The 27,162-nt window shown below is 42.3% G+C and overlaps 1 protein-coding gene across 1 annotated transcript; it reads right to left on the bottom strand.

Annotated features, from left to right (window-relative positions):
• Positions 1-18,205: 18,205 nt before the first annotated feature.
• Positions 18,206-18,595, bottom strand: LOC120222924 (60S ribosomal protein L27-like). Its single transcript, XM_039220947.1, has one exon. The coding sequence runs from the start codon at positions 18,593-18,595 to the stop codon at positions 18,206-18,208; it is 390 nt and encodes a 129-aa protein (XP_039076878.1).
• Positions 18,596-27,162: the final 8,567 nt, after the last annotated feature.

The following is a 27,162-nucleotide window of genomic DNA, read 5'->3' on the forward strand; positions in this document are numbered from 1 at the left end:
GGAGAGGTGACAAGGAAGAGATGATTTTGGGGATGAGCCCCACTTTGCAAGCAGGAGTGATGTGAAATACACCCAGAAAGATCATTGTCTGAGATGAACCTCTCATTTGCTTCCTTTTTCCAAATATGGGTGCTTATTATCTTTACTTATCAGTCCATGTGTCATATTATACACTGAATGTGACGGAAAGCAGATGGATTTTAGTTGTAAGTTCTAGATCAAGAGGAGACCCCGTACAGAGACTTACACTAAGAAGACTCACATTACTAATACTTCTCCAATCAAAACGTATAATCACTCCAATAATAGGTAATGTGTTTGCAAAAGCCCAATAACGTGCCCAGAATTTTGCTGTTGAGAAATACGAAAAGGCAAATTCGGTAGATCAAGGAGTGTCTGCAGACTTGCATTATCAAACATCTCACTGGCATAATCAGATAGCTCTGGCAGGCACCCACTGCACTTATAATCCCTTTCCAACAGTTAGTGCACATATATTCAGAGAAATGGTATTGACCCTGTATTGTTTTAGGCTGAAATCGTCTAAGAACTTCTCTGGTGCTTTTTCTTTTAATTCTTATCCTCCTAATTATCTGATAATGACCCTTTAAACTGGGAAAGCACTGATTACATTACATACTTGTTTGGAGTGAAGTGAGCACACTTTGGCCACAGACCTAAAGCTGAAGACTTCACCTGAGACACAAATCTCTAAGATTAATCAGCTTTTAAAACTGAACACAATTCTAAGACATTGTTTTCTGTCTAAACTTTTAAGTTAATTCTAGTCTAACTTTTAATCGATGCTACTGAGTAGTAAAAAAGCCTGAAGGCCACTGTTTTGTTCTAAAAAACAAATGAAGAAAGAAAGGCATGTAACTCTAATGAAATCAGGATAGAATGTAGAGTCCCTATTAAAAAAAAATACAATTATTTCTGGTAACTGTGCTTTCATTTCAGATCATTTTCAACAAGTATATTAATACAGAATAAATACAATTCCAGGAGAAAGCCAGGTTGCTGTTCTTTAATTGAATTGCTTTTTATTTTTTTAAGTGTAGGCACTCTAAGCCAAAGAGATGCTGAAGGCCCATAAACCTGCTGTTAACCTGCTGCATTGTGTTGTGTCATTTAAATTACTGAATTTAATTTTAATTTCATGGTGAAATTAAATGAAATTATATGAAATTTTAATTTCATAGTGAATTAGTCATTCACTATAAAAATTTTCTTAGTGAAAACTTTACCAGGAATCTTTCACAAGAGTTAGGTCAGGTGTTATCTGTAGTTTTTGGTCTGGGAATCTATTCTACTAATGATGGAAACCACAATCTTCCTAAGAGTATCCAAACAGCAAAAACAAGTTAACAACTGCAATTGTTCTTTCATTTACATATATAAAAATACATATTTCCCCTTTAAGAATCATGACAAGCATTTTTATTCTATGTTTGGATACACATAAAACTACCAAGCAGTCATATCTAATATATTTTTCTGTTTTCCTCCAAAACACTTGTTCTAAATGTTTGCCTTGTAGCAGGCTGAACCGTGTGTCAAGAATCACCATCAACATGTTACTTGAACTATCTCATTAAACTTTTTTAATACTCATGAGGTCCTAGCACTGAAGGAACTGGTGTAAAAAAAGCATTAAGAAAAAATGTCCAGTTTCAAAAGCAACTAAACATCAGAGCCCAGGAGTGCAACGACCAACCTTCTACCATTAACCACTGTTTTCTGAACTGATGGAGAAAGGGCTAGGATAGATGAGCCCAGTGGGACCCATCGTGTACTGAATGTCGATTGCCCTCCAGTGGCCCAATGTGGGCGAATCCACATAAAAAGAACGTGATTAATGTGATGACAGTAAAATCAGGAAGAAGATCTTGTACTGCACTTTCTAAAACAAGAACTCAACAGAGTCTGGAATTAAGTTAAAAATTAAATATGGGAAAACAATAAACGATCATAAACATATTTTGTTAATACCATACAGGTAAAACTTTCTTTTCAGAAAAAGTTATTTCTACCTTACAAACACGGCACCCACATGTGTTGATATATTGAACCCAACATCCCATGTTCCTTAAATGCTAAAAATAAGAATTTCCTTCATGAAGAACATGAAGAAAAAAAAAAAGTAGTTATACAATGTTAACTTAAAAAAATACAAAACAGAGACTTGTAAGTAAGGGCAGTAGGTTCTCGTTTTTTAATATAATAAATGTGAAAACTGTATCCAAATAGAAAATTCGCAAAGCAAAATGGTTGCTGCCAATGAGCGGTCATATTCCACTAGATGTGCACTTGGCAATGTCTATCAGAAGCATTAAAATCATAGCTGGTGGTACGTGGGAAACACCGTCAAGAACCCTCAGAGCACAGGAATGAAGAACACAGTACCTGGGGGCGTGATTCAAATTCCATGTCTTCTTGAGTGTCGTTGGCCAAAGGTCTTCACTTTCCTGAACATGCATTTTCTTGTCAATAAATTGGGAAAATAATAAGATTACTTTATGAAGTAAGGATTAAATGAGTTAGTAAATGCAACGTTCTTGAAATAACAACAGGTATAAAATAAATCGCTACATAATTCATTGTTATTTTTGCTAATCTGTATTTTTATTTTTTTAGTTTAAGCAGAGTTATCTTATGAAGATAAAAGTATTACATTTTTTTAAATTTCTAAAATGTTTCTGACTACTAGCCATGTAGGAAAATATAGCTTTCTAGAAGAATAGTATTTAATGTAGAAGTTATATATATTTATTTTATAAATACTTGTGTGCCATATCTTTAATCATTTTAAGGCTCATTACGGTAAGTCCTCATTGGCCAACTGTTTATTTATTTGTTAAATGTTTGCCTAGAACAATTAATCTCCTCTCACAGGAAGTATTCCTAAGCATACAGTCTCCCCCTCCCCCCACTAGAAAGATGAGTAGAAGTGTTACTGCGATCCTTCCCACCACCATTTTTGCTAATTAATATGCTCCTACCTAAGAATATATTCACAATTAACGCAGACTCACTGCATTTTTACCAAATGTAATCTGCTATTTTTGGAAACAGAATGTTTACAAGTGAATTTGTAATTCCTTAATACATGCCAAATGTCATTGGGATGTCGTGGCCAGATGGGTTCTAAATGCCAACAGAAAACCAATTCCTAGAGCTAAGTACATATGATACAGTTTAGACTGTGAGTAACTGGGGAGTCTGGTGACTGTGGGCATTCTTTAAAAATGACTGCACAAGCATGTGTGCATATGTGTGCAAATGCATGTGTGTGTGTGTTGTACATATCTGCACAGGCTATTATGTTTATACCTCTGGATACTAAAGGATAGAATCAAATTATATCCCCTCACAGTCACACAGTGATCAACAAGAATATAAATACTGTACCCTAAAAGTTTGACATAACGTGTTCACAAAGCCAGCATAATATTTCTTAGGGGAAATAGTATAACACCTGAAAAAAAGTAGTATGATGTCTCAGGTTTATTATAAAGTCACAGCTAATATAAGTTAGTTGTAGTACAGTAATTCATGTTATTTTTCAATTGTATTAATTTTTCAGAATTCAACACCTATAGCATTTTAAACTGTATAAAATATAATGCAAATAATGATATCAACTCACCTTTATAACATTTTCACATCTAAAGACCCTTTTAGGGGTGCCTGGGTGGGTCAGTTTGTTGACAGTTCAACTTGTGGTTTCAGCTCAGGTCATGATCTCAAGGTTTAGTGAGTTCCAGTCCCACGTCAGGCTCTGAGCTAACAACACGGAACCTGTTTGGGATTTTCTCTTTGTCTCTCTCTCTGTCCTTCCTCCACTTGTGCTGTCTCTGTCTCTCTCAAAATAAATAAACTTAAAATTTTTTTAAAGACCCTTATGATAATTTTAAATTATGTTTAACATTTACAAACCTATGTAAAGGAACACAAAATGTTATGCAGATGCTAATGTAATATATATTACATTACCTAAAAATTGTTCTGAATAATATGTACTATGTGAACTTTACAAAATTATTTTTAAAACAGTAGTACTGTTTCAAACAGTAAAGTACTGTTTTAAAATACAGTAATTAGGTTCCATTGTTCCATCAAGTGATTAAATCATGATATTGGTGAACACAAGGAATTTTTACTCTTCTAAGTATATTGAAAACTATCAGAAGGCACAGTATAAATAATAATTGAATGGATTTGGCCTCTGTGCTTCAGCAGAGAAGACAAATAAGAACAGGGACACTGTGGATCTTTAACTTGTATCCTTTTAATTGTTAATTAACCTTTTAAAATACTCTTAAAAGAAATTTTGAATCAAACCATTAGATTAATTAATAATAAATTCTTTAATTTTCAGAAAAGTCTGTCTATGGTGGTAGGGAAAGGACTTCACCATGAAAAAGCAAAAATATGACAATTAGAATGAAAAGTTCAACAGGAAAACTCTAATACATATATATTCTAATATATACCATACATTATTTATTTTTTTATACTTTTTTAACATCTACTTATTTTTGAGAGAGAGAGAGAGAGTGTGCGCACATGAGTGGAGAAAGGACAGAGAGAGAGGGGGACACAGAACCCGAAGCAGGCTCCAGGCTCTGAGCTGTTAGCACAGAGCCTGACGCAGGGCTCGATCCCACAAACGGTGAGATCATGACCTGAGTCAAAGTCAGACGCTTAACCAACTGAGCCACCCAGGCACCCCTTTACATGTATTTCTAAAATATATTACATATATAAGGTCAGTTTATTGGTATCTGAAACGTGTAAGAAGAAAAACAATATGAGAAAATAACTGACAGCTTTTTTTAAAAACATGATTCTTAGTTAATAATCTTAAGTCAAAACTGACAGGCGTACTTCCTTTCTCTTCCTACTCATGGAAAGAATTCAGCACTGGAAGGAGGTGGGGATTTAAGGAGTAATTCACAAATAAAAACTGTAGGAAAGTTAGAAAACATCTAAGGTCACATAAATCATTTCTAATGTTTTATTCATCTTTAAAACAGAAGCCAGTGTTTCTATCCCGCCTGAGGATACAGTCCAGAAACAGCTCGGTATTCTTGCCTAAGTTGTAAGACATTTTACTTAAATAATGGCGCTGACCAACCACAGCCATTTTGTTCCATATGGAACCCAGGAAAAGTAATTCTTAGAAGACAAAATGTTATGGTTTTAAGAATGAAAGAAAAAAAATTAAGACTTTCTTTTCATCAGGAATCAAACATTTCATTGTCATCCTCTGAAACGGTTTCTCAAACGTTTGGCAAAAAAAGAAACGCAAGACACAGGCAAATGTCCTCCCTCTCCTCCCAAAGACCGTTTGACATGACCCAGGCACTGGGACTTCTCCTGCACCTTGAACTTGTTCTCTCTACCACAGCTGTGTCTTCACTGGGATCCCACTCACACGCCTGGCTGATGGCAAACCAAGAAAGACAGGCATGGGTGTCTACCTTTCTAATGTGCCCCTGGTCCCAGGGCTCCATCTTCAATTCCCTGGATTTATGAGTGTAACATCCTACCCCCCCGGTCCAGATCTCAGTCATGTATTCAAGTCTTGTTTCTCGTTTGCACCCAAGTCTTCACTGGGCTCTGGTGCTCCAGACACGAGATAACGGACACCCGCAGACCTCAAGCAGCTGGTAGAGCTGGCCTCACATCCCTGTGACTGCCTTTTGCAAAGCTGTAACTTGTAGGAATTTTTATCTAAGGACCTGAAAACTCTCCCTGCAAACACGTGTTAGGATTTGTCTTCTTTTAATGGTCCTCCATTAAATTCAAATGGCCTGTTAAGGAGTCTATGACATCATCGACTGAGTGTTAATGAATTTTTTCACATTAGCAGAGATGCATTTAGGTAAACACAGGTGGCATATGTAGAAGATGAGCCATTCTCATTTGAGGAACGTAAAACAGAGATGAGAATATACACAACAGCATGGTTGATGAAAAAATATATATCTAGTACACATGAAATCACTTTAAGAGATAATATCTTCTTTTATAGGCAGAGATGAAGTGATTTATATAAGAACACAGAGGATGGTGGAGAAAACATAGGAGTCATGGCTTCTAGGTTTTCTTGGACAGAGATTGGGAAAACTTTTTTGAAAAGTCTGTCCTTGGCAACAAACAGGCACTCAGACCTAATAAATCGAATATTACTAGGAAAATAGTGTCCAAAAATTTATCACTAGAGAAAAGTCCAATGTTTCCATTGGTACCTAAAGATGGTTCGAGGGTAGAATTAGGTAAAATATTATTCATCACAATAGTGCCACCATGTGGGAGATTCTTCCACCCCATGGGGTGAGGGGTTATGTAATAGAAAAAGAAGCTTCCAGAACTTCTTAGTCAAATCCTACAAATTTTTTAATGTAGAAACAGACTGACTTTGCTATCAGTGATGTTACTGTATTACAAAAGCCTTGAACATGTGGCAGGAATTCTGGAAGCAAACATATACGTCTCTTATACTCAGGTTGTATTCCTAGGATTAAACTGGTTTTGTGATTTCCTTTCCGGGTTTCCCACTTCTTACGGTGTCATCAACCAAACATCTAAAAACGTTGCTGGAGTTTCAACAAAAAACGAAAATATAACTCAATTCGGAAAAATTAACACGTAAATCATGTCAATTTGTGCCATAAACCACTTGAGAGGTCATATTTCATTAAAACACGCAAGCTGCGTTTTTAAACCTTCAACATGCACAGAGTTCAAAGCAGTAGTCAACCAACATATACATGCAATTGAACAAAAACGATTTTTTAAAGAAAATAAGCAAATACAATATCCTCTTCCTTTATCAATATGTGATGTCATGCTTTTATGGTGCAAACTTTTTAGTGATAGAGAACTCTATATGCTCACTAAGAAAACCTGTTCTGCATGGGTAGCACTGTATGAAAAATACAATAAAACACAGGAACGAGAACTCTTGAGAACAAAATGCCAATGAATATCACACATATTGAAGACCTTGACAATCAGTGACCAACTTGCTTTGGCTGGGAAAAATTTCATGGAAATGTCACTTGCAAAAAAAGATCCGAAAGAAATGGCCAATCTTTTCATTGGGTTCATTATTTTATCAATCTTTTCCTTCACTTTTATGTCACCTTCATGATGTTTTATTAATGGAAATGGAGAGAGGAGAAAAAACTGATTGTAGGGAGTTTTTAAGTTTACTCTCTTTCTCATTACATGTAAGCTACCTGTGTCACTTTGCACCAATAGCAAAAATATATATGTAAATATATGAAATAAATAGATTAACATTTTAATAAGTGTCCTCCCTCCAGTGACCAAGAGATAAGGTTTTCTTAGCCAAACCATCAGTACACTGAATGTTTTAAAACCATAAAATCTAAATAATCTTGAAGCATTTCTATCACCTCAGTGCTTTTCTTCTCAAATGGCCACTGACACAAGTTTGGTATTTGAAAAGCCATCTCAAAGGGCAGACATGACAATAATAATGATATTGATAACAGAAAACAAGGAAAATTCAGGAAGATGACAAACACTAGGAAAAAGTTTCAGTTTATCATTAGGTATGATACCCTCCCCAAAAGCAAGTTCATCAACACTAAGCCTGTATATTTCACAAAATAATTCTTGAATTAGGAGAACTCGAATCACGCATGGTGTTAAACATGCACTTAAACTGGATCCTCTTGCACAACTTTATCACGTGTTTGGGGTCAGAAATCTCCATTTTCATGCATTCTTAGGCACTATAATTGGAGAAAACCCATTTTAGACCCTAAAGAGTGAAGAGTTTATTTGGAAGCCAGTAACTACAGTGGAGAGCTGTTTATGTTCTTGGGATTCCCAATTCTCTTTAAAGCATTTATCAAGCAAGGAGTCTGACCTTTGAGATAAACCTGCTCATGCAGATCTAAAATACGACTGATTCCTGCTGCTAATCTATCCTCTATACACACACACCCCTCAGATGCAGCTTTACTCCTTCCCTTCTGCACTGCCCCCTTCTACTCAAGTACAGCCCCCGCCACCAGCTCAGTATTACCATCTCCCCACTCCCACTGTACTCTCCCCTACCCACCTGGCCCAGCACAGAGGCTTGCTGAGTACCCATCACCTGCACAGTAGTTACCACCGGGTATGAACGTTCCTATTAAGCACAACCCCAGCTCAGCACTGCCCTGTGAGAAAGAACACGGAGTGTTCTAGGAGTGACAGCCCAGTGCATAGAGGAGGGTTCGGTTCTGATAGGAAGCTACAAGTGTGCAGGAGAAGAAGGTCCCACCAGCTGCAGCTTTTATATATATATATATAATATATATTAGTAGTAGTAGTAGTAGAATATTGTTATACTAATATATATGTATATTATTTTTTAAATGTTTTATTTATTTCTAGGAGAGAGAGAGAGACAGCGTGAGCAGGGGAGGGTCAGAGAGAGACGGAGACACAGAATCGGAAACAAGCTCCAGGCTCTGAGCCTGCCGTCAGCACAGAGCCCAACGCGGGGCTTGAACCCACGAACTGGGAGATCATGACCTGAGCCGAAGTCGGACACTCAACCGACTGAGCCACGCAGGTGCCCCCCACCAGCTGCAGCTTATGTCAGGGATAATGTGTAGGTAGGAGACAGTGGTGTGGACTGAGGCTGCAGCCCGGACCTTGTAGATGAGAGATGGAAGTGTGGACTGAGGCTGGACCCCGGATCTTGTAGGTGGGAGATGGTGGTGTGGACTGAGGGTAGACCCTAAACCTTATAGATGAGAGACGGTGGTGCAGACTGAGGCTGGACCCTGGACCTTGTAGGTGGGGGATGGCAGTGTGGACTGAAGCTGGACACTGGACCTTGCCTCCTTCTGATTTACGGGACATCCTGAATCTACAGCACCTGTATGTGAGGACGTAAATAAACCCCATACCATTCTATTCCCAGAAACAAGATCAGAAAGGAAAGGCAGCAGCAGTCTTTCTACAGACAAGTACTGCAAGCTGGGAATATTGGGTCATTTATTTCACTGATTACTGAACGTAGACGTGAAATCCTAGGCACTGATTTTCAACAAAACAACCCTCTTAAAGTTAACTTACCTCTCTGGTTCCATCTATGTATCTATATTCTTGATATGTAAATTTTAATATTGATTTTTAAATTTCCCCACAGTCCAAAAATATTGTTTGCCAAAACATCAAGCACTGTTTGTATCATCTCATGCAATCTCTATCATTAGTTAACGTGCAACTATAGGGATCAATTACACACACTACATACGAAATCTTACCACGCTGAATTGCACCCAACATACTACTTCAGTCTTACCCCCAAATTACCTCTTTTAAGTAAAAAAGATCAGGTATTTAAATAAGAACTTCAGGCAAGGCTGGAAATAGCAAAGTATTTCATCATTCCTGCAGACTGTAAAAGTGTTCTATTCTCTCTACACTTACAGGGCTCTGTTACATGGGCAGCATAGGGATGGATGGATGGAAGGAAGGAAGGAAGGAAGGAAGGAAGGAAGGAAGGAAGGAAGGAAAACTATAATGTCCTTGACATCTTGCAATTTGAAAATAGGAGAGACCCCATCCCAATTTATACATAATAATGCAAGCCAAGTCTCCATGCACTACATCTGGACATTAGGAAAACTTGCATGGGGAAAACTTTTGGAGGGTGGGGGGATGAAGGTGATTTCTGAGCTGGATTGCAGTTGTCTATGACACTGACATTCGTTTCCCATAATTCTTGCCCACAGGAAACACATCCTTTAAGAAACTGAATAAAATCAAGTTGGACCTTCTCAACATCTGCAACCCATCAACTTCCCAGGGAAGCTCGCATACCCCCAACACCAAATGGAAGCAGGGAGGCGGTCAAGCGAGAAGCCAGGGAAGGCAATGCACCTTGAGGGTGCTGTGAATCTGGTGGTCCCTGAGCCCAAATCCGAAAAGGGGGGTGGCGCGGTGGGAAAGGAGGGAGAGGGGGAAGGCTCAGCTGCATGAAGCCAGACACCCTTTCGGAACCCAGCTGAGCTCTGGAACCCGGATCCCACCCCCTCGCCTACCTCCGGGCTCCTGGAGCAACCGCCGGCTTCCTCGCCTCCGCTCCCTCCGCAGCAGCGGACGCCCGGATCCGGAGCCGCCGGGAGCTTGGGTCCCGCAGAGCGCCCGTGCCAACCGCTTCTCTCGATGAGTTTCCACGGGAGAAAAGGGTAATTAAATCCAGTCTTCAGGCAGCAACGTCCCGGAAGGTTCCGGCTCCTCTAGTGCGCTCTGCTAGCTCTTTGGCCCGGAGAGGGTTCCCGAGCGCCCGGCAGCAGTTCCTCGTCGCCTGCTCCGCCACCGCCACACTGGGCGCCCGGCTCTCCCCTCACCGCGCGGCGAAGAGGCCTGGCCGCCACCGCGCGGCGGAGGCGGAGGGGCTGGACCGACAGATTTTTTCGGTTAAGCAACGGAAAACTTTGATGTTGGAACGGCACACGCAGGACTGAGAAGAAACCAAAACAAGTTGCAGGTGCCGGGGCGGGGAAGACGCTTTCAGTAGCTCTGAGAAAACACCCCCGCCCTCTCCAAAATCCGGGCGAGGAAGCTCCCTGCTCCCGGAGCGATCCCTGAGCGCAACCCGTGAGCGCTGGTCTTGCAGTCCACCAGAAAAGCGCAGGGCACCCTCCCCATGTGCAAATCTCAAATGCGCCTCCCGCTGGAGAGGCTGGTGTGCGCTGGGCGCAAAGAGGACGGCGAGCAGAGCAGATCTATACAGCGTCCGCGGGGCCGGGCCAGGGACGCGACTCCCTCCAGGCAAAGTAACTGCTACAGAGTCCGTCCCCTCCCGCGCGGGGAAAGACGCACGGAAGGGTCCAAGCGGACGTCAGCACCCGGCGAGCTCTGGCGAGAGCGCTGTTGCGCGCGGGGGGCGGTCTGCGGGCGCCCGAGGGGTGGCGGTCGCCGGCAGCGCTGCAGAGTGTCCGGTGCCCGAGCCCGGCGTCAGAACCCGTGTTCCGCTGGCGCTGGTGCTGCGGGTGCGCTGGCTGGATGGAGCGAAGCCGGGGCTGCGCCGAGAGCGCCTGGCCACTCTGCGCGCGCGCGCCCAGCGCTGGGTCACCGAGGCGCTCAGAACCCAGGTTTCAGGGAAACCACTTTCCTCTCTTGCTCTGGTCTGAGTCATCCTCCTGATTCATTTCGCAAAGTTCGTCGAAATCCACCGAGACGTCTTTTAGGTGAACGGGAGTAGACTTCTCAACCTCTAAATTCCCATCGAGACCGTCTTAAATCTCCCCGTAACCCTACGTGCTGACTCCCTAATTCAGAGTCCGAATGGATGGAACTGTTCCGTGCGTCCCAACGCTCCTCACTCTCCGAGGTGATTTCTGGGCTTACACAACCACTGAGAGCCTTTGCACAGGGAAGCAGAGGTAGAGCGCTGCGTTACTCTAAGTGGCAGTTTCTAAGGTTTGGGTAACTGTCTCCAAGCTGGTGGTGAGGAATTACATGCAAGCTCACACATATCCCGGGAGGCCGGGGGTAATCTATTTCTTCGTCCCGTGTTAAATAACTGATTCTGTCCCCAACTTAGTTTTCCATTTTTTTTTTTGCCACAACAATAATACATCAAGCATACTTTAAAGAGTATAGAATAAGATTAGATGGAGGTGGAGACAGGATTCAGAAAACAGGAATTGGGTCTCGGCGGCCCCTTCCTAAACTGTCCTTCAGTAAGAAAAGGAATGAGCCGTTGAGCGCACCGGCTGCCTGGCTCCGTCTTGGGCACCTGGGCACCTGCAGGGTGCCGCGCACCGAAGAGGGGACAGCACTGGGGGTCCGGGGGCCGGGAAGGCCCGTGCCCCACGCCGCTCGCGCACTGCCAGCCTCACCGGGGCGGCTTTTCCTGGAAGCCGTGTGTGGAAGACGCACACCCCGCCAGAGAGCAGCTCCATGTTTGCTCCATCTCGCTCGCCGGGCCGGCGGCCCTCCCTCTAGCGGCCGCGCCCGGAAAACACGCGGGGCGCGTGTGCGTGCTGCGCGCGCGTGTGCGTGTGTATGCGTGCTGCGCACGCGCGCGCCCGCGTGCGTGCGGTGGGGTCGGTCCCCGGGGGCGCTCGCACACCCGGCGGCTGCCCGACGCCGCCTCTTCGCGGCAGGGAGCGCCTGGCTCGGCACCTGCGGCGCAGCCTCGAGAGCCTCTGTCCCCGAGGCCGCTGCGCGTCGGGAGCGCCCAGAACTGAAGTGCATCTCCGCAGAGGGATGGAAAGTTTGGCAACTAGCAACAGTGGATGTGTGTGTGCTCTCTGTAGTGAATGCACCCGGAAAGGTCGTGGAAACGTCAGGAGTGGGGAGGGCAGCAGGGCGGGAAAGGGCTTTAGGAAAGCGTCGGTCACCAGGCGCAACTCGTTTTTTTCTGCCAATTAACAGGCTTCCGGAGAAAATTACTAAGAAGTCAGCGGCATAGTCATTTGTTTTGTTGACACCTGCACTCTGCATTCCTGTTAGGTTCTGTGTCTTCCAAACTTAGCGCTCCCCGCAAATGCTTTTGGGGTCGGGGGAGAGCTTCGTCCCCCAACGGGGAAGGCCGACGGTCCCCCGGTCCCCCCTCCACGATTTGGGTGGCTTTTCGAGTGCCTGGAGGCTCGAGGAATCACCACTTGTGGCCACAGGACAAGCAAGCGGAGCCGGTCTCATCCTTGATTCACAGTCGCAAAGAGGGGGAAGACGGACCCAGCTGGGGACGCCAACGCGCCCAGGCCTCTGGCAGGGCTTGGGCAGCCCGCTTCCCGCGCGGAGGCTCGGGGTGCCCGGTGGGCTCCCGCGAGGGAGGCGGGACCTGGGCCTTTTGGGGACCCTATCGTCGCAGCCCCCATGACCGGACACGCGGCGCCTTCTGCGAAACGGGCGGAGAAGGGCGCCCTTGGCCAAGCGGCTCCCGCGCCCGCCCGCACGTCCGGTCTCCGGGACCAAACCCCGGCCCCGCGGAGCCCGGCGTCCGCAGCTGCGAGCGAGAGGAGCCCGGCTCCCGCGGCCTCTGCGCACCCGGTGCCCACGGCGGCCTCTGCACGGTGTGCGGGGCAGAGACCAGGGCTGCCAGATGCGGCGGCACCGCGACTGTGGCCTGGGCGCGCGGCTCCTCCCGCAGACCGAGAGCGGGCGCCAGACCGGCGGGGTCCTCTCCAAGGGGGCGCTCATCCCACGACTGGGAGAGCAAGGGTCCTCGGGAGTGGGGGCGCATCCCGGGGCACCCAGCGAGCTGGGTCCCCCCAGGGGGCCGCGGGGAGAGCTCAGCGGGAAGACGTCCGGAGCGGCGGAAGAAGGGCGGGGTATGCCCTGGGGGCACGTGCCTAGCGAGCGCAGCGGGTGGGCTGCCACACCCGGGCCGAGGGCGCCCCCCGCGAGCTGGGCGAGTCGGGAACTGCACCCGGGACGCCCCGCCCACCGCGCGGGAGGTCCTTTGGTCCCCAGCGGATGGCGCGGAGGAGGAGCGTCAGGTGACCGCGCAGGAGGCCGGCATCTCCTTTGATGGAGACCGACTCTGTATCTCAATGAGCTTCCTGGCTCCTGCTTGTTCACTTGAATCTGACCCGGATTCACCGGCGCCCCCGCTCTGGATAACCAGGGAGACCTTAGAGAGGGTCTCAGCCGGGCAGGCACTAATTTGTCAACGCAATTTTCCAAAAGCGCCAATAAACAGAGTTCCTGTTGAATGTGTCCCCAAAGATCAACTTTCTCTGAATGTGCTTGTCATCATAACATAGATGCCTTCACTAAGGGAAGCATACCCTCACTGACTTTTTCTCCTCCTGCTTAGAAATGTCAAAAGAAACAGTTCTGTACTACTGGATAGACTAACAATTGTTTTCCCTGCTACAAGATAATGAATACATTTTATTCTATCTCCTAAAACAGTGAAAATACCTTGGTGTGATACATAGAAGAGTTACATAGTAATATTTCTTAATTAGACCAAATTGCCATATTAGTAAACAATATTGAATTTCCATTTATTACAATCCTCTTTTGTTGTTAAAATTTAAAAAGAAAAATTTATAAATTTGAAAGTTTCTTTACATCTAGGAAAAGCTCAAACATTAAAATAGGAATACTATTTTAAAATATCATTCATTTAAAAATACATTTTCTATGTATTCATATTCTCACATATTAAACTATAACTTAGTGTTCCAGATCAAAAATGCTAAAAATAAATCTCAAAAAGATTATTGGAGAAATGGCAAGGAAGTTGGAGAAAAGTATCTGCGGAAATATTACATAACTGAATATTTGTTTATTTACAGATATTTTAAGTTAACATTTTATATAATTATTATTTATTAACTTTTAATTATGGCTTAGAACACATTACATAAAATTTACCATCATAACCATTTTTAAGTGTATAGTTGATTAGTACAAAGTTTATGTACATTATTGTGCAGATCTCCAGAACTTTTTCGTCTTGCAAAACCACAAGTCTATACCCATTGAACAGCTTGCCCTCCCCAGTTTCTGTCTCTTTGCACAAACACAGAAGAAAAGCCATTGGGTTGGGTTTCTCAACCTCCAGATTTGTGTGATAGACTTCTGTTGTTTAAGCCACCCAGTCTGTGGTATTTTGTTATGGCAGCCTGAACAGACCAATAAATATGCTAATTCTATTTTCAATTTTTTTCAGAATCTGCATCCTGTTTTCCACAGCACTTGCACAATTTTATGTTTACACCAACAGAGCACGAGGGTTCCAATTTCTTCATATCATCACCAACACTTATTATTTTCTATTTAATTGATAATCACCATTCTATCGGGTCTGAGGTGACATCTCATTGTGGTTTTGATTTCCATTTCCCTGATGATTTATTATATTGGTCATCTATTCATATATCTATTGGCCATTAGTATATGATCTTTGGATAAATGTCTAAGTCTTTTGCCCATTTTTAAATTGAGTTAATTGTTTTTTGTTGGTGATAGGTTGTAGGAGTCCTCCATATATTTTAGATTAGCCCCTTAGCAGATACATGGTTTGCAAAACTTTTCTTCCATTCCATAGGTTCCTTTTCACTCTGTTGATTGTGTCTTTTGAGTATAGTAATTTTTAAGTTTGACATGAGTGTATCTTTATATTAAACTGTATCTTGTCTCAATGATAGCTTTCATATTTTGGGAAATTCACATGTAACCTTTGAAACCTCCTTAATATATGAATTTTTCTGGTAAGTCATGAGATTTTCCCTACTCATATTAATCTGAAAATTACCCTCTTGATTAACTTGCTCTGTATTTCAAAACATCATTTGGTTGTGGCTTATTTTATTTATTACTGATGGTAATGATCTCATACTTTTTAAACAATTTTTGAAAGCTTAATGAACTTCACATAATAGGAGAAAGTAATATAGTTGTATAATGAGACATCTAACCTTTTTAAAGTTACCATAAAATATTCTGCATATAAAGTGAAATATTTGTATTTATTTTTACTGTAATGAAAACTTCAATCCAAACTTAAAAAAAAGAATGGTAAATTTGATAAAAAATAAAAAATATAATTACTATTTATGTGTGTTGCATTATATGCCTAATTATACTTCCAATAGAGCATTCTTTTGCATTCTTATTTGTGCTGCATTCATATATAATTCATATATATAAAGTGAAATAACACTTTCAAATCAAAATAGAACTAAGATATTCTTGACTAGACAATCTTGTGCTCTCTCTAAATTATTTTAATCACTAATTTTGTATTTTGTTCCAAAACTAGATAATCTGAATATATGAATGATTATGTAAGACTTGAGGGCTCTAATTAATGGGGTAAGCATATTTTCATATACTTTTTTATCTTTTATAATTCAGTTGTGTCACATATATGTATGTAATTCTAGGTGGAGGAAAAAAGCAGAAGAGTAAATTTATCAGTTCATATTAAATGTGGAACAATGTATTTAATTTACTGTTTTCTAGTTAGGACATCCAGCTGAGTTTTGACTAAAGTATTAAACTGCAGCTAGAGGTTTATATGTTTTAAAATAAGTTTGGATTATATTTTGTTTGAGTCTTTGCATTCCAAATAAAAAAAGAAAAGAAAAAAACAGAGAGCTTTGCCTACATGTTAATCTATGTGTTTAATCTCCGAATTAATGTCATGTTTTTCAGGGACATCTTTAGACTGTGAATGGCATAGTCTGACTCTTCTGGTGAGAAGTGAAACAGGAAGATAGATCTGTGAGCAACCACAGGTTATTGCAGAAATTTTTAAAAATCTTCCATTGGAATTTACTTACATGTTATCTTTCTTTTTTCCCTGTCTAAAGATGTAACCTATTTTCTGTTTGGACAGCCATCATGGATTTAACTATCTCCAGAGAAGCCCAGAATATTCTTAGAGAAACCAAAATGTTATGCAAACTGATGTAGATGCCATTACCAGAGCTAAATATAATCAAGATGAATCATTATTGCAAATCATATTGACAGCAATAGCCATCTCAGAGATGATTAAAAGGATATTGAATCACATACGGGATGTAGAGACTGTTTTCAGTGTGTATAATGTGCAGACAATGTTACAAGAAAGTTACCTTCTGACACACACTGCATACTTAGGAGATCTGGTTCAGTAGCAGCAAGCTCCATTAAGTTAAAAGGAAAATATTTCTTATTTATCATCAAATGCCTCACAACAAAATCTGCTCTATCCTCTTTATAACTATCATATAACATTATGTTTAAGTCAATTAAAAACTTCTTGCTGCATATGTGCAGCCATTTTCCTGTTATTGTCATAATGCCCCAACAATAAAGGTGTCCTATGGTCATTTTTACATGTAGAATATCTGGACTGGATGAAATTTAAAAAGAAATATTACTGTTGGAGTCTACCTTGTGCCCAGGCCTGGTAAAAGTCACTTAGGGAGGCTCTCCGGGAAAATCAAACTTAGGATTTTCTCAGATGCTTGAGAAGCAAACTGTCTACTTAAAAATTCCTACAATTTAAAAATGAGGAGAGGGGCAGTTCCTGGGTGGTACAGTCAGTTAAGTGTCCGATTTTTGATCTCGGCTCAAGTCATGATGTCATGGTTCATGGGTTCTGTCCCCACATCGGGCTCTGTGCTGATGGTGAGAAGCCTGCTTGGGATTCTCTCTATCTCCTTCTCTCTCTCTCTGCCTCTCCCCCACTTGTGCGCGCTCTCTCTCTCGCTCTCTCTCTCTCTCAAAATAAATAAATAAGCTAAATTTTTTTTTTAAATTCCTATGGGGTTGGAGCTAAGTTTCCAAGGCCACTAGAGAAAAAATGAATTTTAAAAATGGAAAGTACAATATTACTCTATGTAAACATATTTTACAGAACTGACTTTCAAGTACACAACAAATGATAAATTTAGTCAATAACTCTAGTGTAAGCTTTAAAATGAAAGAACTATCATTTCCTTTCTCTTTTCCTTTTGCTTAAAAATATTATCTTTTAGAATTCAATGAGACCAAGTGATTAGAAATCAGACACAATATATGTATTCACAGGTAAATTTAGAAAAAATATATTTCTTGCTTGCTTAAAATTTACATTTCCTATAAATCTCATCTCTTACAATAATTTTTAAAAAGTGCTTTGACAAGCCAAATATGTTCTTGAATATTTGAGCAGCTTGTGTTAATTTTTTTTTTCTGCTGCCTTCAGTGACTGTCACAGAAAACAGATGCAAATAGCATCTGCTTCGGTGACAGATGCCACGTGGTGTTGGCATCCTTGAAATGTCCACTGGGTCTGTCTGGACAGTGATTAGCATTCCGTGGGGCCCATCCGTGCCATTAAGCTCCGCAGTGATAGAAATATTGTTAAATACGCTAGCGTTTTTATGTTTATCCATTTTGTCTGCAGGAGTAAACTGCAAACACCATGCTCATGACATACTTCTCCAAATCACGTTCAGGCATTTCCCAAGTACCATTACCCTATCTGTAGCTAATTAGCAAATTATAAAAATTCAGGAGAAATAGTTAAAACCATGTATACTCTTAAGGATACTTTTCTTTTTTTCTTTTTTTTCCTTTCTTTTCTTCTCTTATTCTCTTCCTTCCCTTCTCTTTTCCTCTCTTTTCCTCTCCTCTACTCTCCTCCCTTTTTTTCTTTTCTTTCTTTTTTTTTTTTTTTTTGTATTCTTAATGATCAAAACAAAACAGTCTAAAACTGCAGCTTCTAGATCCCTCTGTCCTTGCTGGTCTTGTACCTGTCCTTGAACTTGACCTTGGCCTCTCCTTGGGCAGTGCCTTTAAGAGCAGTGTCTCTGAAGACATCCTTGTTGAGGACAGTTCTGTCCAAGGGGATGTCCACAGAGTACCTTGTGGGCATGAAGCGACTGTAGTTATAAACTGTCACAAAAGACCTGACCTTTGACCTCTTGGCGATTTTCTTCTGGCCCATGACAGCTGTCACTTTGCAGCAATAGTCATTAATTCCAGCCACCAGGGCATGGATGTAGGGAAGGTCTGAGGTGCCATCATCGATGTTCTTCATGATGCTTTTTGCACCTGAGTGGTGCCTGCCCAGGACCAACACCAGCTTCTCAGGTTTCCTGAACTTGCCCATCTCAACAGCAGAAAGTTAGGAATATTTTTCTTGCATCTTCATCCTCTAGTTGTGTTTTTTATCACTCACCATGTAACTAACATTCACTGACTATTTCTTGTTGGTTGAGTTCTACACTAAACACTTCACTTATATTATCCCATTACTTCCTGACAACAAATGAGCAAACCTAGGGTCGTTATCCCAAATTACAAGTAAGGAAACTGAAACTTTTAAAGGTATAAACCTGGGGATGCACTCTAAGAGCTGCAGCCAGGACCAGGACGCTGATCCAAGTCTGACGTCAGGATGTGACTATGGCAGGTGCAATGGTCACCCTGCAAAGATGCAACATCCCAGGGTCTGGAACCACGTACACGGGAGGCTGCATGGCAAAGGGAATTGTCAGTTTCAGGGAACTGAGATTGCCAACTAGCTGACTTTAAAATAGGGAGATCATCCTGGACCACTGGGTGATCCTGCAAAAGGAATAAACAGAACAGGAAGTCAGAGTCCCACGCTCTGTGCGAAGAACCCAATCTTTTCCTGTGGGCTTTGAAGATGGGGGGTGAGGGCCTGCACCAGGGAACTGTGTAGCCTCCAGAAGCTGGAAAAGGCAAGGAAACAGAGTCTCCCTGAAATGGTCCAGAAATTAATGCCCCCCCGCCAAACTTCATTTTAGCTCATGAATGAGATTCATCTAAGATTTCTGGTCTACAGAATGCAAAATTTTTAAAAAATGTGTTAAGCCACTATGTTGGTGGTAATTGGTCACAGCAGCAACAGGAAAACACTACACTGACCCGGCGTTGCTGCGTCAGAACCCTCATTGTTAACATCCACACTATTCTGTCAGTGACCATCTCCCTGGTGAGAAGACCATTATCTGTAAGGATCAAATAAGTTCTATGGAGAGAAAAGCGAAGGATGGAGGGGAGCCTTGACACAGATTCCCCTTCTCCTATGCTAACGAATGTGCACACATTATACAGAGGACACAAGTCACCTCAATATACCCTTTGTGGTCACCTCACACACACAAAATCACTTTATATAAAATCAAATGGGCCATTCAGTCATTTATTTAGTTAATTAGTTATAAAACTGCCTTGCTCTAAAAACAATACATATTTAAGCACAAAACACAGCAAGGAACACAAACTTTCAAAGTCAGGGAGAGATCAAGGAGAACTAAGAACTCAAAATTAAGAGTTTGTGGTGAAGTTCGTATATAAAGTACATAAATCATTAAAAAGAAAAACAATCACAGAACTTAAAAGCGGGAGGACTCCTTATGTTTTGTATAAGAATTACACCTTACATATAGGGAAAATAAAAGGTTAAAATAAACAAATAAATTATAATCCAGTCAGGACATAGAAAAATCTTAAGTGACCACTGCACCCCACCAGCAAAGGGGGAAGAGCTAGATAGGCTGCAAATTTATAGTCCTGGGGACCCCATCAGAAGTATGATGATGCAATGGATGTAAAAAAAAAACTGCATTTCAAAAAACGATGGGAACTTCTTGAGAGAAGTGAGTTCCTCATGAGGTGGCACAAGATTAGGAAAGGCAAACACACAGGAGGGGAGGGTGAGAAGAAATGCCTTCCATCAGAGCAAAGTTACAATGTGACACAGGAATGAGCCTGGATGATGAAAATCCAGAGAAGACAACATCTCTGACCTAAATGCACTTACTAATTCCTCTTCAAAAGCAACTTATCAGTGTACAAAAGCAGTGTGATGAAGGCTGGGGGGAGAACAAAAGGCTTGACAAAGAGATGCCCACAAGATGGAGTGTTGTCTTTGTCCTTTTGAGCCCCTATGGCAAAATGCCACAGACTGCACGTCTTATAAACGACAGAAATGTATTCCTCACAGTTGCGGAGGCTGGAAGTAGATCAATGTGCCAGTGTGCTTGAGGGAGGTCACAGACTTTTCATTATATCTCAGATGGAGGAAGGGGACGGGATCTGTCTGGGGTCTCTTTTACAGTGACAAGAGCCTCATCAATGAGGGCTAAGCCCTTAGGACCTGGACTCACACCAAAGTCCCCACCTCCAAATATAATCACTTTGGGTAATGGATTTTTATCATATGAATTTTGGAGGGACACTAGCATTCAGACCATAGCAAGGGTATTGAGCTTCTCAGTATAATCGTATCCTAAAGGTTGGGTTTAGGATCGGACAGTGAGAGAAATACCAAACAAGAACTCAATGATCTCACTGAACCAATAGGAGCATACTGGCTAGGGAACTTCACCAGCTTTAGAAGCAGTTCACTGATGTCTGGGACCCAGTCATCAAATTGGAGAGAATGTTTTTCCCCTGGGGACAGAAAGAAAGGGGGCTTCACTGGAGAAAAAAGAGATACCCTCCCAGCTGCCTGAAGTCTGGACTAAAAAGTTGAGACAGAACTCTGACATCTCCCTGATGATCAGATACAAAACAGTACCAAAGACAGAGTACTATCAATCCTTGAAATACTTGAAGATGGTGATGAATAAAGGATGCAACAAAGCCTAGACCCATCTGAACAGTGTGTTCAAAGGGCTCAGCCCTAACCCTGATCCCAGTGGCCTGAGAAGAGTCATTCCACATGCCATTCAGTCTGTAAATAGTATTTAGTATGCTTCCCACTGTCTTATACATACCCAGGACATATTTACAAAATATAACATATTAGGAAAAAATTAAAAGATATATAATCAAGAGAGAAAAAAAGTAGCCAATAGAAGCAGATTCACAAAATACCCAGTTATCGGATTCTACACAAGGCTTTACAATAGCTATTATAAAAATGTAGAAGGAATTACTAGAAAGAGGGTCAAAATGTGCGGACATATTAGGAATTTTCTAGAATGTTGGAAACTTAAAAAAAAAAAAAAACCTAACTGGACATTCTACAGCTAAAATATAAAATTTCAAAGATGAACATATCGTTCAATGAGTTTAGCTATGGACTAGACTTAGCTGCATAAATTAGGGTACCTTGGGAGTGCCTGGGTAGCTCCATTGGTTGAGCATCTGACTCTTAATTTCAGCTCAGATCATGATCCCAGGGTCATGGCACTAAGCTCAGCATGGAGCCCGCTTATGATTCTCTCTCTCTCTCCCTCTGCTCATCTTTTCCACTCATGCTCTCTCTAAGAAAAGAAAAAAAAAAAAAGAAAAAAAGAAAGAAATTAAGTTACCTTTAAGACTAGTCCATAATAATGAACAAAACATAAAAAAAGGAAATTATGTTTGAGACCTATGGGGTAATATCAAAATGAAAAACAAAAGTCCAACTATATTTTTTAAAAATAAAGGTAGTGAATATGGAGGAGACACATTATAAAAGATAATGCATACGAATTTTCCAAGATTGATCGAACTCAGTAATCCCCAAGTACCATACATGCAAAGAAAACCACACTGAGATACCTCAGCAGGCACGCTGCAGAGAAAGACAGAGGAAAGCAACAATAAAAGGAACCCTTGTGCAGTGTCGGTGAGAATGGAAACTGGTGTGGCTGCTGTGGAAAACAGTAAAGAGTTTCCTCAAAAACTTAAAAACCGAACTCCCATCTGCTACAGTGATTCCACTACTGGGTGTTTAAACAAGACAATAAAAACACAAATTTAAAAAATATATATATACCCCTATGTTTATTGTAGCACTTTTGCATTATTTACAATAGCCAAGATATAGAAGCCACCCAATTGTCCATCAATAGATTAATGGAAAAAATGATGTGGGGTGTGTGTGCACGCATGCGCACATACACATACACACACACACACACACACACACACACACACACACACAGAGGAATATGACACAGTCATGAAAAAAGGATGAGACTATGCCATTTACACTAACTTGGATGGACCTAGAGGGCATTATGCTAAGTGAAATAAGAATAAAAAAGACAAATACCCTATGATTTTGTTCATGTGTGGAATCTAAACACAGAACAAATGAATAAACACACAGAAAGCAGAATGAGACCTATAAATACAGAGAACAAACTGATGGTTGTCCGAGGTGAGGAGAGTGGCGAGGGGCGGGGGGGGGGTAAAATGGATGAAAGTGAGAGGGAGACACAGGCTTCCAGTTACTGAATGGGTCAGTCACAGGTCTAAAAGCCTCAACACAAGGAACACAGTCGATGGCACTGCAATAGTGATGTGTGACAGCAGAGCATCGTGTATAAACTTGTCCAGTCCCTACATTGTGCCCCTGAAACTGATGTAACAGTGTGTGTCAACTATACTCATTTTTTAAGCTTATTTATTTATTTTGAGAGAGAGAGACAGAGAGAGAGAGAGAGAGAGCGTGCACAAGCGAGGGAGGGGCAGAGTCAATGAGTCAACTATACTATACTCATTTTTTTAAGTTTATATATTTATTTTGAGAGAGACAGAGAGAGAGACAGAGACAGAGACAGAGAGCACAAGCGAGGGAGGGACAGAGAGAGAGAGGGATAGACAGAATCCCAAGCAGGCTACCCACCATCAGCCTGGAATCTGATGCGGGGCTCTAACTAATGAATTGTGAAATCATGACCTGAGCCAAAATCAAGAGTTGGTTGCTTAACCAATTGAGCCACCCAGATGCCCTATACTAAAAAAAAAAAAGTTTAAACAAACAAACAAAAGCAAAAACACACAAAAAGACTAACATGAACAACAATTAAAAGAGCCTAGAGAGATAGAAAATGAAATCGTGCCATTTGCAACAACGTGGATGGAACTGGAAAGTATTCTAAGTGAAATAAGTCAGCCAGAGAAAGACAAGTATCATATGATTTCACTATTATGTAGAATTTAAGCTATAAAACAGATGACATAAGGGAAGGGAAACAAAGGTAATATACAAACAGAGAGGAAGACAAAAGATAAGAGGCTCATAAATACATGAACAAACTGACTGTTGCTGGGGAGGGATTAAATAGGGTGCTTGTTGGGATGAGCACTGGGTGTTATATATGAGACACGTATCACTAAATTCTACTTCTGGAACCATTATTACACTATATGTTAACTAACTTGGATTTATATTAAAGAATAGAAATAAAAAAGAAAAGGGCTTAGAGAAAATTGAAAAATGATACATTGTGCTCATAGGAATAACAATACAATTACAGCTGACTTCTCACCAGAAAATATAGAAGACAGAAGACAATGGAATTATATATTTAAAGTGCTGGTAAGAAAATCCAATAGAATTTCATATTAAAAAAAAATCCTTTAAGAATGAATAAAAATTAAGACACTTCAGACAGACAAGTTGCAAGATGTACCCAGCACATCTGAAGTAGGAGAGATATTGAAGTTGTGATTATAAATGACACCAATGGATACCCACAAAGCCAGGAAAAATGGAGACTACTGGTAAATGTGTATGTGAATAAAGAGAGCACTTAATTATAGATTTGCTTTCCATTTCCTTAAAATATATGGAGTACTTAATGAAACAGTAACAAGTTTTTGTGAATTTATAAAATATGGAGATGAGAAATGGAGTAGATAAGAAATATAGGCAAGAGTAAGCTGAATATTACTGCTGTAGGGTTTTTACATTATTATTATTATTATTATTATTATTATTTATTATTATCATGGCTTTTTCAGAGCAATGTCATGCTGAGAGCCCAACTGAGAAGAGGGTGCAGAGCCAGCCCATGTGTCCATCGTGAGGACACATACACAGCCTGCCCCCTTAACAACTCTGCCACTGCCTACAGAGGTGTATTTGTTACAACTGGTGAAGCCATACTGACACCTCTCAGTCACACAGCCCACGGTGTGCATTACAGCTCACTCCGGGGTTACCCATTCCTGGGTGCGGACAGGTATATAACGACATGGATATATCTTCACGGCATCAGAGAGCGTACTGGCATCGCGCTGAACACCTTGTCCTCTGGGCCCACGGGACTACCTCGAGAACCTTGTGCTGGGCTGGAGACCGTCATGGGGCTGTTGTGGGTTTACAGTGGGGACTTCGCTGAGCGGCACTCAGGGGTACGTGGGTGTGCTCTGGTCCCAGGATGAATGAGACCGTCTCCAGTGCCGTGTTACTGGGGTGGCCCTGGGACTACTGTCTGCGTCAGGGTGCACGTGGGATCCTCTGGGTGAGTGGATATGTGCGGCGCCCAGGGCGTCCCTGGAGGGCTGCTGTTTGGGCACTGGATGGGTTCCCGGGTGGGCAGCGTTGCCCTGGACGGTGTCTGAAAGGGGCTGGAGCTGGGGCGAGGCCCTTCAGGACCCCCGGGGCATTGATGGGCAAATCTCTTGCTGGGCCCTCAACGGTGTTGGATGTTGGTGAGGACCCTGGGGCTGCAGTAGCATCCTTTCCTGATCTCCAGAGGTGGACATGCGAGCGTCTCCCGCAGGGTCCCTGTGCCCGCCATAGTGCGTGCACCGTGGCTGGTGCAGGCCGAACCCAGTGACAGAGCGCTTTCCAAGCACACAGCGTGGCCGAGTTGGTGGGCTCCCCTGCAGGCTCCCGGACTGCATGACACGGGCTGGAGCAGCGCTTCGGCCACTGGAGGGTCCACACTCAGTGTCTGCACACCCGCCTGTCACCCCATGCGCAGGTGGGCGTGACTCCTCCGGGTCCCTTGGCACGTGGTGCTGGTGACAGAACCAAGGCCAAATGGGGGGTAACCCGGTCCTCACAGTGGGGAGCTCAGCCAGCTGAGCAAGAGCCTGGCTTCTAAAAATGGCTCTTGTTGGCCTTGGGCGGCACTGAGGGGTCACAACCTCGTGGCTCCCAGGGCTCCTGGGCAGCACTGCTGTTCTGGAAAGAGGCCACCTTATCATGGTTGACAGGGGGACACAGCACGGGACCACTGGGCCGTCTGGTGGATGTCACTCCTTTCCTCTTGCTCCGGAAGCGTGAGCCGGCCTCTCAGAGTGTGACAGGCACCAGCACCTGTGTCTTCCAAGTGGTGAGTCTATTCCTGACGTAATTCCTCAGTACTTAAATGGCATCTCACCTCCAGGTCTGGCAGCTTATTTCAGTGCTTCTTGTTTTTTATAATTTTGTGTGTCAGGGTTCAACATTTTGGACAGCTACACTCCTCAAACAATACTAATTTATTTGCTCACTCATTGATTTGATCTTGACGTATTTATCGGTATCTTCTGTACCCCTGTCCTCATCCACCTCAGGCTGGTTACAACAAAGAGAAGTCACTTCTAAGCCAGTTGTGCAGGCAAAGTCTTTGAAGAGGAGAAAACAAGGAACACAATTTTCTTAGTGCAGTGAGTTATCCTACAATATTATAGCATATTCAATATTTAACAACCTGCAACTCAAAATGAGTAAGATAAATAGAAGTGCTGTAATTTAAGTGCAAGTTAAGCTTTCAGAATTGTTAAAATATAGGCTTTGCATGCAATTAATGAAGCAGTGAGAATGTAAATAGTATGTAGTAATTAGATTCGTCAGTGGTAAAACTGAGGTTACCCGTGATTTATTTTCCTACGTCAGGAACAAATTTTAAAACAAATATAATAAACAGCAATTACTGTTTTGCGATTGTAAATAAAGTCATATATTTAAGACCTGAAGCCTCACTTACCATATTCCTAAAAAGCCATTTCAAATCTTGAATCTCTCGGGAGTACTTCAGTCTGAATTATTAGAACTTTCCAGTGTAAGAACATTTCCCACTTATTTCAGGTTTAATTGTCCCAGGACCATATTTTCAGGGGCAACTACTTTTTTGTTTTATGTACAATTTAAATGTGGACAAACCATTGGCTCATTGATAAGCTTATAAAATATAATTTTGACAAAAAAGGCATATTATGATGATGTGATTAACAAAAGGTCAATTCCTTTTAATGTTACAATAAACCGATGGATACCTGAACATTGAAATCTGTCAAAAGCAGTTTGTGTGCTCTTTCAAGTGAATGAACTGTTCCTAAGTAAGAGAAATCAGAGGAGTGATTTTTTTCTGTTAGAAGCTCAGGATTTCCTGCTTTTCCTCTGGTTTTATTAGGAACCTGATGGGAGCAGATGGATGCCGCGGATAAACAGGCAGACCTTCAATCTGTTCTCTCCGCATGTCATTTGCAGCCTCTCCCTGTGCTCACGGGGTCCCCAGGTCACCCAGAGCCTCTGAGTCTGGGGGCTCTAACACCTCTCCATCACTTGCTCTCGCCGTTCTCTCCGCTGAAACAACCCACTTTCCTGGTTGTCTTTGCTGGTCTATCTTCCCCTCATCCTCTGGCCTCACCTAAGATGATGCTCTTCACAGCGAGTGTGCACCTGCCATCCTGGGGCGCGGGGGGGAGGGGCGGCAGCATGCCCGCCCGCCCGCCCCGGGCTCCCCCTGCATCCATGCAGTGTAGGTGCTACAGTCACTGCTACAAAGTAGGGTCTGTGGAGGGAGAATCCGGATGATGGGGTAAATGCAGTAGCTGGGAGTTAGGGTTTCTCTTGCAATACCAGGTGGGCTTGAACATCTGCCACAGGGCACTCCGGGCATCCAGACATGTAGATAACTTTAACTCTATGGTAGCATTCACAGTATGGACCTCTGCTTTGCTTCTTATAAATCAGCTGCCCTGTTTTGTACC

Source organism: Hyaena hyaena, unplaced genomic scaffold (genome assembly GCF_003009895.1).
Source record: "Hyaena hyaena isolate Hyena2069 unplaced genomic scaffold, ASM300989v1 scaffold_926, whole genome shotgun sequence".
Classification (NCBI taxonomy): Eukaryota; Metazoa; Chordata; class Mammalia; order Carnivora; family Hyaenidae; genus Hyaena; species Hyaena hyaena.